Below are 13,713 nucleotides of genomic sequence, written 5' to 3'. Positions count from 1 at the left end.
CTTTCTATTCTATTGATTTTTGCTCTTTAATGTTTCCTTCCTTCTCCCTACTTTGGGTTTACTTTTTGCTCTTCTTTTTCTGGCATCTTAAGATGAAACCTTAGGCATTTGATTTTAGACCTTTCTTCTTTTTTAATATAAACATTTAAAGCTATAAGATTACCTCTAAACATTGCTTTTAGCTCATCTTATAAATTTTCCTATTTGTATTTTCACTGTCATTCAGTTCAAAATATTTTCTAATTTTTCTTATGATTTCTAATGAATTATTTAGAAGAGTATTTAATTTCTCTATCTTTTTCTAGATATTTTATTGTTATTAAACTCTAGTTTAATTCTGTTATGGTAAGGTAAACATTTTGTATGATTTCTACTTATGAATTGATCCTTTGATCATGATGAAGTATCTATTTTTTTTTTTTTTGGTGATACTTTTAGTTTCTCAAGTCTAATTTATCTGATATTAATATATTCATTCCACCCTTCCTGTGCTTACTGTTTGCATGATATATCTATTTTTAGCCATTACTTTCAACCTGTGTCTGTAAATTTAAAGTAAATATCTTGTAGATAGCATGTAGTTGTGTGTTGCCTTTTGATTCATTTGGACAAGGTTTTTTTTTTTTTTTTTTTTCTTAGAGAGTAAAGGGGTGGAGGGGCAGAGGGAGAGGGAGAGAAAATCTTAAGCAGGCTGCACTCCCAGCGCACAGTCCAACTCGGGGCTCATCTCACAAACCTGAGCCAAAATCAAGAGTCAGACACCTAACAGACTAAGCCACCCAGGCACCCCAGGACAAGTTCTTCTTCTTCTTTTTTTTTTTTTTTTAAGATTTTATTTATTTATTTGACAGAGAGAGAGAGAGAGCAAGAGCAGGAACACAAGCAGGGGGAATGGGAGAGGGAGAAGCAGGCTTCCCGCTGAGCAGGGAGCCCAATGTGGGGCTCGGTCCCAGGACCCTGGGATCATGACCTGAGTCAAAGGCAGATGCTTAACAACTAAGCCACCCAGGTGCCCCCCACCCTTTTTTTTAAAGAAGGACAAACTGTTTTTAATTAAAGTATTGATTCTATTAATATAAGATATTTATTTATATATTTGGATTTAAGTCTACCATCTGATATATATCTATTTTATGTATTTTATATGCGTACTTTAATGTATTTTGTTTTACGTATTTTATATACACATAATATTTATTTTATATAATATTGTATATTATTTTATTTTAAATTTTTATGTTTGTCCCTCTGATTTTTCTTTGTACTTCTTTTCCAGCCTCCTTTTGGATTATTGAATTTTTTTTTCTTTTTTTTCTTTTTTTAAATTTTTTTATTGTTATGTTACTCCCCATACATTACATCATTAGTTTTAGATATAGTGTTCCATGATTCATTGTTTGTGCACCCAGTGCTCCATGCAGAGGATTATTGAATATTTTTAAGAATTCTTGTTTATCTCATCCTTTGGCTTTTTACCTATACATATTTGCATTTCTTTTTCTAAGGATTACAACACCCCCTTACCATTTCATTGTACTTAGAGTTACTATTTCACCATTCATATGAAATACAGAAACCTTATAACTGTATGGTCTCCATTTACATGCCATGTGTTTTATTTTATAGAGATTATATGTATTATATCTACCTTCATTATAAGCTCTACAATGAAACACTGTAATTTTTACTTTAAGCCCACATGTGTGCCACACACACACACACACATGTATTTTTTTTTTTTTTAAGTAAGCTCCATGCCTGACATGGAGCCCAATGCAGGCCTTGAACTCAATGACCCTGAGATCAAGACCTGAGCCAAGATTGAGAGTCAAACACTTAGTGACTGGCACCCAAGCACATATATATATTTTAAATAAATTAAGGGAAGTAGTTTTTAATATTTCCACATATATTTAGCATTTCCAGTGGTCTTCATTCTTTCCTAAAGATCCCAAGTTTTCATCTGTCATCATTCTCTTCAGCCTTCTCTTTAGAACTTAATGTAATACAGATTTACTATTGATGATTATGGTTTATTCTTCCCTTTATCTTAAAAATGTCTTCATTTTACTTTCATTTTTTGAGGGATATTTTTGCTAAAAATAAAATTCTGGGCTGATTGTTTTTTTTTCTTTCACCACGTTAAGAACTTCGTTCTACTGTCTTCTGATCTCCACTGTATCTGATGAGAAGCCAGCAGTAATGGATATCATTGCTCTCTTTCTTGCTTGTAATGTGTCAGTTTTTTTTCAAGATTTCTTTTTACTTTTCTTTCAAGATTTCTCTTTACTTTTAGTTTTCATCAGTTTCATCAGTAGTCATGGTTCTCCATATTTATCTTGGCATTCACTAAACTTCCAGGACCTGAAAATTTGTCTTTCACTAAATTTGGGGAAATTTTGGCCACCACAAAAAAGTTGTTTTCTATCTTATTATGTTCTCTACTTTTGGGTTTAAATAAACATGTTAGACATTTGGATATTGTCACAGAGACCCTGGAGGATCTGTTTTTATTATTGACAGTCTTTTTTCCTCTTAGTCTGTTGGATTGGGTAATGTTGATTGATTTATTTTCAAGTATACAGAGTCTTTCCTCTGTTGTTACTAATCTCATTAGTGTTTAGTAGATTTTAATCTCATTCAGCATAATTTAAATTTCAGATATTATATTTTTTAGTTATAGAATTTCATTTTTTTTCATTTTCTAGTTTTTCTGCTGAGATTTCTTTGTATTTATTGCAAGTATAGTTATACTTTTTAAAAATCCTTGTGCTAATTCTAAGATTTGGCTTATCTCAGGGTTAATCTCCATTGATTATCTTTTCTTTCGAGATTGGATCACATTTTTCACGCCTTGTTGTATTATCTAGTAATTTTGGATATTATCCTGGACATGGCGAATGTCACATTTTTGAATACACTGAGTTCTGTTTTATTCCTCTAAAGAATACTGATTTTTTTTGTTTGTTAGTTGTTTGTTCTAGCAGGAAAGTTAGTTGAATTAAAATTGTAAAAATCCTGTCTCTTCAGGGACATTTGATGTTTTCAGTTCTTTTATCCTTAGCTATCTGTGGAGTTTTCCCCTCCTATGCATAATGTAGGGTTCAGCCTGGGACTTGAGTAGTGTTTACATATAGAATTTTTGGCTTTCTCTTCTCACTCTTTTTTAGGATTCCCCTTTCCTTTTCCTTTTCCAGTGGTTGCTGAGTCTTTCTTCTGTTTTTTTAGGACAGAAATCCTGAAGTTTTTTGTTGGAGTTTTAGCTGCCCTGAATGGCACAGAGTTAGCCTTGCCTTCAGAAAAGAAGCTGATATAAAATGGGAAACTTTCTTATTGCTCTGTTCTTTTCCCAAGTGTTGGCCCCCTATAGAATCTGACTTCTTTGGTCAGTATCCAAAAGTGCGTTTAGGTAGTTGTTTTGTATAGTTATCTATAAGATAAGTCTGGTAGAGGCTTTCTTTCAGTACTATAAGCAGGATTTGAAATCTTTACTTTTTAAAAAAACTACAGTATATCCCAGCTTATACTGTCATTTAATACAAAGAATAGCTGGATAAGGGTGGAGGAGAGTAATAGTTTTATTGTAATAGATGTAAGAAAAGAAGTTGAATAGATATGGAAGCCAAGATTATAGAGATAGGGAAGACACTATTTTTGAATACATTTAGATTTGTTATATTATTTGAGGAGACTTGAGTAATCAAGACTCGATTTGAACCTTTAAGACTTATACTTGCAGACATTTTTTGACCAAACCTTAATTTCCTCTAAAGTTGGCAACATGTATTTCCCTCATGTCATTTTAATTGAGTGTATTTATTCATAAAGAATCCTATACAGATGTTTACTTCACACAGTTATTTAGTTACCAAATCCATAACTAAAAACTAAATCCTTTTAGATAGTTTTTAAGAATATTTGCATTTCATAATACAAAATATACACTAAATGAATGTAATAAAATCTACTTAATATAGGTCCCGGTCAAGACCTCGTCCACGGTCCCATAGTCGAAGCAGTGAAAGGTCCAGTCACCGAAGAACCCGTAGTCGATCTCGGGATAGAGAACGACGTAAAGGCAGAGACAAGGAGAAAAGAGAAAAGGAGAAGGATAAATGCAAGGATAAGGAATTACACAACATCAAACGTGGGTAAGTTGAAACAAATCTTAAGTAGTGATGACTCAGTGATTCCATGGCAATATTCAAACTAAATTTTCATTCTCTGAGATTTTTCTTAGATTGACAAAAGAGGAAAATACATTACATAAAGAAGAAAGGATAAATCAAAATGGTTATCTCAGACTTTTACTGTGCTTCCTTTATATTCCTGTTTTCATTTAAGACTTATATAACAAATTTTAGAAACAAAATAAATGGCATGATCAAAGCTTAGTATGTCAGTAAAAGAAAATTTACATAATTCTTTAGGAAAGTTCTACATTCAATTTCCTTACCATGAATATGATTTTAAAATTTAAAGACTAGCTCATGATTAAAAATGTCTATTAATTTATTGTAAAGCTGTTAGGGGAAAAGGGTAAAAGTAAAACGAAGGTAGGGAACCATGTGATTTACTATTGGTTAGACTTCTTTCTATATAGAATGGGACTTGACCACTGTTAGGGGTGTGTTTGTGTGTGTGTTAGAGTGAGTGTATGTGTGTGTGAGACCCAGAATTTATTTTTTCTGGAATCGGTTTATTGAAACAATTAGTCTAACTTTGTCCAGTTGGAGGTTGAAATCCATTGATAACTGTTTGTTAAATTAGAAAATGTTAAAATGAAACAAAATCTTGGTTTGTAGTTTGAATTATAGCTTCTTGTTTGTTTTATTCAAAACTGACATTGGTCTCTTTTATTATAAAAGGTAGAACATCTCGGAATTTATCCCCCTTTGTGAGTCTTTCAACACCCCATGTATATTCACTGTAATACTTCAGTACTAAAGCGTTTATCTGTAATGTATCAGTTTTCAGTGTTAAATCAAAGAGCTTGTCAGGATCTTAAATGTAGTTCCTTGAGATCTTGATTCTATGAAGAATTAAATTTATTAAAGGATATGGAACTCATCTCTCATCCTTTTCTTTTTCACAGTTGTCTGTGTGTTTATTTTTTATTTCCAGATTTACAGTGATACTATAAAACCTGTCAGATTCTTTGAAATGATAAATGTGTGGTGGACTTTGGAAGAGGATAGTATTATTATATGACTTTCTTTTTCCTGATGACCTCACAACTTTTAATGCACACCGAGCAGTTGTGGTCCTGCAAAATTCCGAGTTCTGTCTTTTTCTAGTTTTAAGGATTGTTGAATGTTATAGGAGCGGAGATGGGGTTGGATATCTGGCCATAAGGATAGGGAGGCTGAGTTAGCTAGAGTGGTAGAGTGGAATTAAGATCAGAGAGGATATGAGAGAAATCTATTGAGAGAGGGAGAAAGTCAGGAGGATAATAGATTTGAAGAGAGGATAGAGAATGGCTTTTTGAGACTGGAAAATATGGGCCAAGAGGATGAATAATTATGTCAGTCAAGGAACTACCTTGCTCCTTGTCCCTTTTTTGTTTTTCTTTTGGTTTATACTTTAGATGTTATGTGGCTATGAGAAGAGTGACTATGCTTTCTGGTAGTCATTAAATATTTGCTTTCCACTTCACCAGAATAATTACACAGTTGTATAAAATTAATATTACATAAAGCATTATTATGGAGATTTTAAAGGTAAGAAAAATGAGTGCATGGATAAAAAAGGGAGGTTGGGTGGTTTCAGGAAAGATTCTAATATGGTGACATCAATCTTGAAAGTTTGGGCCAGTTTTACAGATTGAACTCAGTGGCGATTATGTTCGAGGGACTAAATCCTGGATGACAGATTTACAAGGTAATAATGTTGTATTCTTCATTATTTTTTAAATCTCAACAAAGGGGATGAACAAGATCAAAACAAGAGGTGTCAGTTGAAGGGCTCTGGGAACCAATGTCAAAAAGCTGTTGAGTAGCTTGATTCAGTCATTTCCATGGTTTTAGTGGACCATAGTATAAGGTCACGGTGTTGTATCAGGATATTCTCTCTTGTGGTTTGTGCCGAGGACATCCAAATTCTTATCTTTTGGTAAGATCTAAAATCAGGAATTTTTTTTGGGGGGGGGTCATGTACACATTTAATGATAGTATTTATATATGTACAGATGTACCCTGCTTTGCTTCAGAAATAATTTGTCTTTTTTTTTTAAGCTTATGTGTTTATTTCTTAGACCTGATTTTTTAAGCCATTCAGGGCTGAGAATATATCTTTTACTCTTTTGTATCACTTAGAGTACCTAATATACGTTAGTTGTTAATAAATATTGATTGGTTATTGATCAGATATATTCATTCGTTCGTTCGCTTGTTCAGTCAACAATATTTAAATGCCTTCTATTTATGAAGTACTATGTTGATAACAAGGTCATAATAGTAGGCAGTCCTACTTGGAGAGTTCATGCAGATGGCAAAATAAGCATAGATAGAAGGGAAGATGTGTAAGTAATTACAGTGAAATCAGATGAATGTTTACTAGTTTGCTTGGAAACAGTGTATGAGTTAGAATGCTTTTGGCCATAATGAACAAAACCTAAACAATAGTAGCTTAAACCAGGGACAGCAGACTTCTTAGTAAAGGGCTAGATAGCAAATAGTTTAGGCTTTTTAGGCCATGTGTCTCTGTTGCAACTACTGAACACCAAGGCAGCCACAGATAATGTTAAATGAATGATATGGCTGTATCGCAATAAAACTTTTATTTACAAAATGAGCAATTGGCAGATTTGGCCCACAGGTTGTAGTTTGTCAGCTTCTGGCTTAAACCTTGAGCACAATTTTTTTAGAGATTTATTTATTTATTTTATAGAGAGAGAGAGCGGGGAGGAAGGCAGAGGGAGAGGGAGAGAGAAACTCCGCTCAGCACAGAGCCCGATGCGGGGCTTGATCTCACGACCCTGCGATCACAGCCTGAGCCAAAGGCAAGAGTTGGAGGCTTAACTGACTGCACCACCCAGGTGCCCCCATGAGCACGTTTATTGCTAATAAAACAAAGAGTTTAGAGATAAGCAGATTTGGGTACTTTTTAACTCTTCCAACAGGCCAGTCTTACTTAACCTGTTGGCTTTCATCCTCAGTCTTGACGCATTGTGGTTGCAAGATATCTCCATGAACATTAAGCTTTTTGGTCCAGACTAGTCAGCATGTCAGGGAAGGACTCTCAGAAGAAGTGGTTCTTGAAGGAAGAGATGAGAAAGAACGTTATGTGCAAAACGAACTTCATGTGGAAGGACTTAGAGGCAAGCAGGGGGGTATGGCATATTTGAGGAACTAAAATCTAATGAGGCTTGGTTTAGAGTTGAAGAGGAATAATGGTGAGAAATGAGTATTTGGAGTACCTTATAAGTTAAGTTGGGAGTTAATTCTAAAGGCAGTGAGAAGCTGATGAAGTTGCAAGTAGGGTAATGATACGATCAGGTCTACATGAGGTATGAACAAAATGCTTTGTTTACCGCGGACACAATAATAATAAGTGTTTAACATTTTATAAATATTTTTTTTTTTTTTTAAAGATTTTATTTATTTATTTGAGAGAGAGAGAGAGTGAGAGAGAGAGCGCAAGAGGGGGTAGGGTTAGAGGGAGAAGCAGGCTCCCCGCCGAGCAGGGAGCCCGATGCGGGACTCGATCCCGGGACTCCGGGATCATGACCTGAGCCAAAGGCAGTCGCTTAACCAACTGAGCCACCCAGGCACCCAGTGTTTAACATTTTAAATATATTTTCTGAGTATCAGGAATTTTGCTAAGTAGTTGACATGCATTATCTTATTTACTTATCATAATAGTCTCATGAAATAGGAACTTTTATTATCCTTCATATAGATGAAAACTTGTAGTCATAGAGCTAGTAAATGGTAGAGTTAGGCTTCTAATCCATGTTTCCTGACAAGAGCATTTTGACTCTTAACAGTACATTATCCTCATTCCTGTAGTAATCCATAATCATTGATGATGAGATATAATGTTTGAGATCAAGTGATATGCTGTTGCTTAAACTTCCCTAGAAAATACATAAAAAGAACTGAAAGAATTTCTGTGCCTTATTTTTCTTTGATCAGGCCAAAAATCTGTCATTAGTAAAAGATTGGTTCTTTCTTTTCTCCCTATATTCTTTCTCACGTATTTTCCTACGATAGTATTTCATATGTTTATTTAGAATTATATTTAATAAAAACCACAAAATTTCGAGTCCTTAAATTTATTTCTATGATCATTTTATGAGCTGTCTCTTGCCAAATGATTTCACCCCCTTGCGAAAAAAGTGGTTGGAGAAAAAGGAAAAAAATTCACAAATCATATAATTAGGACTTATATATTAGTTCATTGTGGTTGAGCAACCCAAGAACAATATTTTAGCTTATGTTACACTAAATAACCTGGCTGCTTCCCCACATAAGAGAAGATAACACTTCTGCTTCTTTATGTATAACAATGTTTATTTTTATCAATCCAGTTTGAAAATATCAATATTATATGAAAATTGATAGAATATAAAGCATACATTTATAAAGTACAAATTAAGAAGAGTAAGAACAATAATAGTAAAGGACTATTTTACAAATTGGGAAGAATAAAAGTGGGAGAGGAAGGAATGTGCAAGAAGAATTTAATGAGCCTAATGATGAGGAAGAGTTTCTTTATTAAACTTTTGAGGAAGAAGATACCAAATTAGATAATTCTGAAAAATCTTATAAATACAGCAGATAATTAAATATAGTTCTTGGAATTCCTGGAACATTTGAATGATTACATCTTATAGGGTTGAAGCTACTGAATAAGGAAGGCCTAATAAAAGCTGGGAGGGTATCAGGAGTTTGTAGGGGCTAAAAGGTGTCTTTCCTTATAACACTATATGAAGGATTAATTTAAGAAAGACACCAACTGGGGCGCCTGGATGGCTCAGTTGGTTAAGCGTCTGCCTTCAGCTCAGGTCATGATCTCGGGGTCCTGGGATCAAGCCCCATATCTGGCTCCCTGCTCAGCAGGGAGTCTGCTTCTCCCTCTCCTGCTGCCCCTCCCCCCTCCCTGCTCATGCTCTCTCACAAATAAATAAATAAATAATCTTTAAAAAAAAAAGAAAAGAAAAAGACACCAACTGAGCCTTGTCTTACATTTTTTTGAAGATGGTTTAATGATGTTAATTTTCAATGTTTTACATTTATACAATTTGCTTTTTCAGACTATTTTGCCTTTAAACATTGATACAGATTTTTGTTTTTATTAGCTTCCCCCCAAATTTTTAAAACTTAAAATATTTATCGTATCATTAGCTATTTGTATTTATTTTATAGAAATGTTGTGAAATATGAAAACAAATTTTATTAATAGTAGTTATATGTTGAAGTTGGACACAACATTATTTTGTTAAGCACACTTATACTGAGAGTCAAAAATCAGAAATATGAAACTTGTCATGACATCTCATAATTACAGCTTGGTTTAATGATTGTGAACATTAGACACTCCATCTGAGTCTTCTGTGTATTCATATTGTGTCGTTCTTAGCAACATTTGATCAAACTCCATCAAGTATAGTTGGCTATTATAAAACATCTTTTATAGACTTTTTTGAAAAATTGGTTGTGAGGGGCACCTTGGTGGCTCAGTCGGTTAAGTGGCTGCTTCTGGCTTAGGTCGTGATCCCAGGGTCCTGGAACCAAGCCCTGTATCGGGCTCCCTGCTCAGTGGGGAGTCTGCTTCTCCCTTTCCCCTCACCCTGCTCGTGCTCTTTCTCTCTTTCTCTCAAATAAATAAATAAAATCTTTTTAAAAAAAGATTGGTTGTAAATAAAAATGTCAATACGACCAGTGACATTGTACTGTTATTTATTTATTTATTTATTTATTTATTTATTTATTTATTTATTTAACATATAATGTAGTATTTGTTTCAGGGGTACAGGTCTGTGATTCATCAGTCTTACACAGTTCACAGCTCACCATAGTACATACCGTCCCCAGTGTCCCTCACCTATCCCTCCAACCCCCCTCCCTTCCAGCAACCCTCAGTTTGTTTCCTGAGATTAAGTCTCTTATGGTTTGTCTCCCTCTCTGGTTTTGTCTTGTGTCATTTTTCCCTCCCTTCCCTTAGGATCCTCTGTCTTATTTCTCAAATTCCTCATATCAGTGAGATCCTGTGATACTTACCTTTCTCTGATTGACTTATTTCGTTTAGCATAATACCCTCTAGTTCCATCCACGTTGTTGCAACTGGCAAGAATTCATTTTTTTGATGGCTGCATAATATTCCATTGTGTGTGTGTGTGTGTGTGTGTGTGTGTGTGTGTGTATACACACCACATCTTCTTTATCCATTCATCTGTTGGCTCTTTCTAGGCTCTTTCCATAGTTTGGCTATTGTGGACATTGCTGCTATAAACATTGGGGTGCACGTACCCCTTAGGATCACTACATTTGTATCATTGGGGTAAATACCCAGTAGTGCAATTGCTGGGTCTTAGGGTAGCTCTGTTTTCAACTTTTTGAGGAACCTCCATACTGTTTTCCAGAATGGCTGCACCAGCTTGCATTCCCACCAACAGTGTAGGAGGGTTCCCCTTTCTCCACATCCTCGCCAACATCTGTCATTTCCTGACTTGTTAATTTTAGCCATTCTGACTGGTGTGAGGCGGTATCTCATTGAGGTTTTGATTTGGATTTCCCTGATGCCAAGCGATGTTGAACACTTTTTGATTTGTCTGTTGGCCATTTGGATGTCTTCTTTGCAGGAATGCCTGTTCATGTGTTCTGCCCATTGTTTGATTGGATTATTTGTTCCTTGGGTGTTGAGTTTGATAAGTTCTTTATAGATTTTGGATACTAGCCCTTTATCTGATTTGTCATTTGCAAATATCTTCTCCCATTCTGTTGGTTGTCTTTTGGTTTTGTTGACTGTTTCCTTTGCTGTGCAAAAGCTTTTTATCTTGATGAAGTCCCAATAGTTCACTTTTGCCCTTGTTTCCCTTGCCTTTGGTGATGTTTGCAGGAAGAAGTTGCTGCGGCTGAGGTCAAAGAGGTTGCTGCCTGTGTTCTCCTCAAGGATTTGGATGGATTCCTGTCTCACATTTAGGTCTTTCATCCATTTTGAGTCTGTTTTTGTGTTTGGGATAAGGAAATAGTCCAGTTTCATTCTTCTGCATGTGGCTGTCCAATTTTTCCAGCACTCATTTGTTGAAGAGACTGTCTTTTTTCCACTGGACATTCTTTGCAGGTTTGTCACAGTTTAGTTGACCATAGAGTTGAGGGTCCATTTTTGGGCTCTCTGTTCTGTTCCACTGATCTATGTGTCTGTTTTTGTGCCAGTACCATACTGTCTTGATGATGACAGCTTTGTAATAGAGCTTGAAGTCCGGAATTGTGATGCCACCAGCTTTGTTTTTCTTTTTCGACATTCCTCTGGCTATTCGGGGTCTTTTCTGGTTCCATACAAATTTTAGGATTATTAGTTCCATTTCTTTGAGAAAAGTGGATGGTATTTTGATAGGGATTGCATTAAATGTGTGGATTGTTCTAGGTAGCACAGACATTTTCACAATATTTGTTCTTCCAATACATGAGCATGGAACGTTTTTCCATTTCTTTGTGTCTTCCTCAGTTTCTTTCATGAGTATTCTACAGTTTTCTGAGTACAGATTCTTTGCCTCTTTGGTTAGATTTATTCCTAGGTATCTTATGGTTTTGGGCACAGTGGTAAATGGGATCGACCCCTTAATTTCTCTTTCTTCTGTCTTGTTGGTGTATAGAAATGCAACTGATTTCTGTGCATTGATTTTATATCCTGCCACTTTACTGAATTCCTGTATGAGTTCTAGCAGTTTTGGGGTGGAGTCTTTTGGGTTTTCCACATAAAGTATCATATCATCTGCAAAGAGTGAGAGTTTGACTTCTTCTTTGCTGATTCGGATGCCTTTTATTTCTTTTTGTTGTCTGATTGCTGAGGCTAGGACTTCTAGTACTACGTTGAATAGCAGTGGTGATAGTGGACATCCTGGCCGTGTTCCTGACCTTAGGGCAACAGCTCTCAGTTTTTTCCCATTGAGTATGATATTCACTGTAGGTTTTTCATAGATGGCTTTTATGATATTGAGGTATGTACTCTCTATCCCTGCACTGTGAAGAGTTTTAATCAAGAAAGGATGCTGTACCTTGTCAAATGGTTTTCCTGCGTCTATTGAGAATATCATATGGTTCTTGTTCTTTCTTTTATTAATGTATTGTATCACATTGATTTGTGGATGTTGAACCAACCTTGCATCCCAGGAATAAATCCCACTTGGTTGTGGTGAATAATCCTTTTAATGTACTGTTGGATCTTATTGGCTACTGTTTTGGTGAGAATTTTTGCATCCATGTTCATCGGGGATATTGGTCTGTAGTTCTCCTTTCTGATGGGGTCTTTGTCTTGGTTTTGGGATCAAGGTAATGCTGCCCTTATAAAATGAGTTTGGAAGTTTTCCTTCCATTTCTATTTTTTGGAACAGTTTCAGAAGAGTAGGTATTAATTCTTCTTGAAATGTTTGGTAGAATTCCCCTGGGAAGCCATCTGGCCCTGGGCTCTTGTTTGTTGGGAGATTGTTGATTACTGCTTCAATTTTCTTACTGGTTATGGGTCTGTTCAGGTTTTCTATTTCTTCCTGGTTCAGTTTTGGTAGTTGATACATCTCTAAGAATGCATCCATTTCTTCCAGATTATCTGGAAAATTTGCTGGCATATAGTTCCTCATAATGTTTTCTTATAATTGTATTTCTTTGGTTTTGGTTGTGATCTCTCCTCTTTCATTCATGATTTTATTTATTTCGGTCCTTTCTGTTTTCTTTTTGATAAGTCTGGCCAAGGGTTTATCAATCTTATTAATTCTTTCAAAGAACCAGCTCCTAGTTTCATTGATCTGTTCTACTCTTCTTTTGGTTTCTATTTCATTGATTTCTGCTCTGATCTTTATTATTTCCCTTCTCCTGCTGGTTTTAGACTTTACTTGCTGTTCTTTCTCCAGCTCCTTTAGGTGTAGGGTTAGGTTGTGTATTTGAGACCTTTCTTGTTTCTTGAGAAAGACTTGTATTGGTATATAATTTCCTCTTAGGACTGCCTTTGCTGCATCCCAAAGATTTTGAACAGTTGTGTTTTCATTTTCATTGGTTTCCATGAATTTTTTAAATTCTTCTTTAATTTCCTGGTTGACCCATTCATTCTTTAGTAGGATGCTCTTTAGCCTCCATGTATTTGAGTTCTTTCCAACTTTGCTCTTGTGATTGAGTTCTAGTTTCAAAGCATTGTGGTCTGAAAATATGCAGGGAATGATTCCAGTCTTTTGGTACCGGTTGAGACCTGATTTGTGGCCCAGGATGTGATCTATTCTGGAGAATGTTCCATGGGCACTAGAGAAGAATGTGTATTCTGTTCTTTGGGATGGAATGTTCTCAATATATCTGTGAAGCCCATCTGGTCCAGTGTGTCATTGAAAGTCTTTATTTCCTTGTTTGTCTTTTGCTTAGATGATCTGTCCATTTCAGTGAGGGGGATGTTAAAGTGCCCTACTATTATTGTATTGTTGTCGATGTGTTTCTTTGATTTTGTTATTAATTGGCTTATGTAATTGGCAGCTCCCATGTTAGGAGCATAGATATTTACAATTGTCAG

At 35.4% G+C, this 13,713-nt stretch overlaps 1 protein-coding gene across 1 annotated transcript in view; it reads left to right on the top strand.

Annotated features, from left to right (window-relative positions):
- Nucleotides 1-13,713, top strand: part of RSRC1 (arginine and serine rich coiled-coil 1) — a 411,838-nt gene that overhangs the window by 98,587 nt on the left and 299,538 nt on the right. Inside the window, exon 4 of the mRNA XM_044915060.1 lies at nucleotides 3,978-4,151. Within this exon, the coding sequence (XP_044770995.1) occupies nucleotides 3,978-4,151 (174 nt within the window). The remainder of the gene's footprint in view (nucleotides 1-3,977; nucleotides 4,152-13,713) is intronic.

This window comes from Neomonachus schauinslandi, chromosome 1 (genome assembly GCF_002201575.2).
Source record: "Neomonachus schauinslandi chromosome 1, ASM220157v2, whole genome shotgun sequence".
Lineage (NCBI taxonomy): Eukaryota > Metazoa > Chordata > Mammalia > Carnivora > Phocidae > Neomonachus > Neomonachus schauinslandi.
The sequence above is the reverse complement of the archived record's forward strand: the minus strand, read 5'-3'. Positions and strand labels throughout refer to the sequence as shown.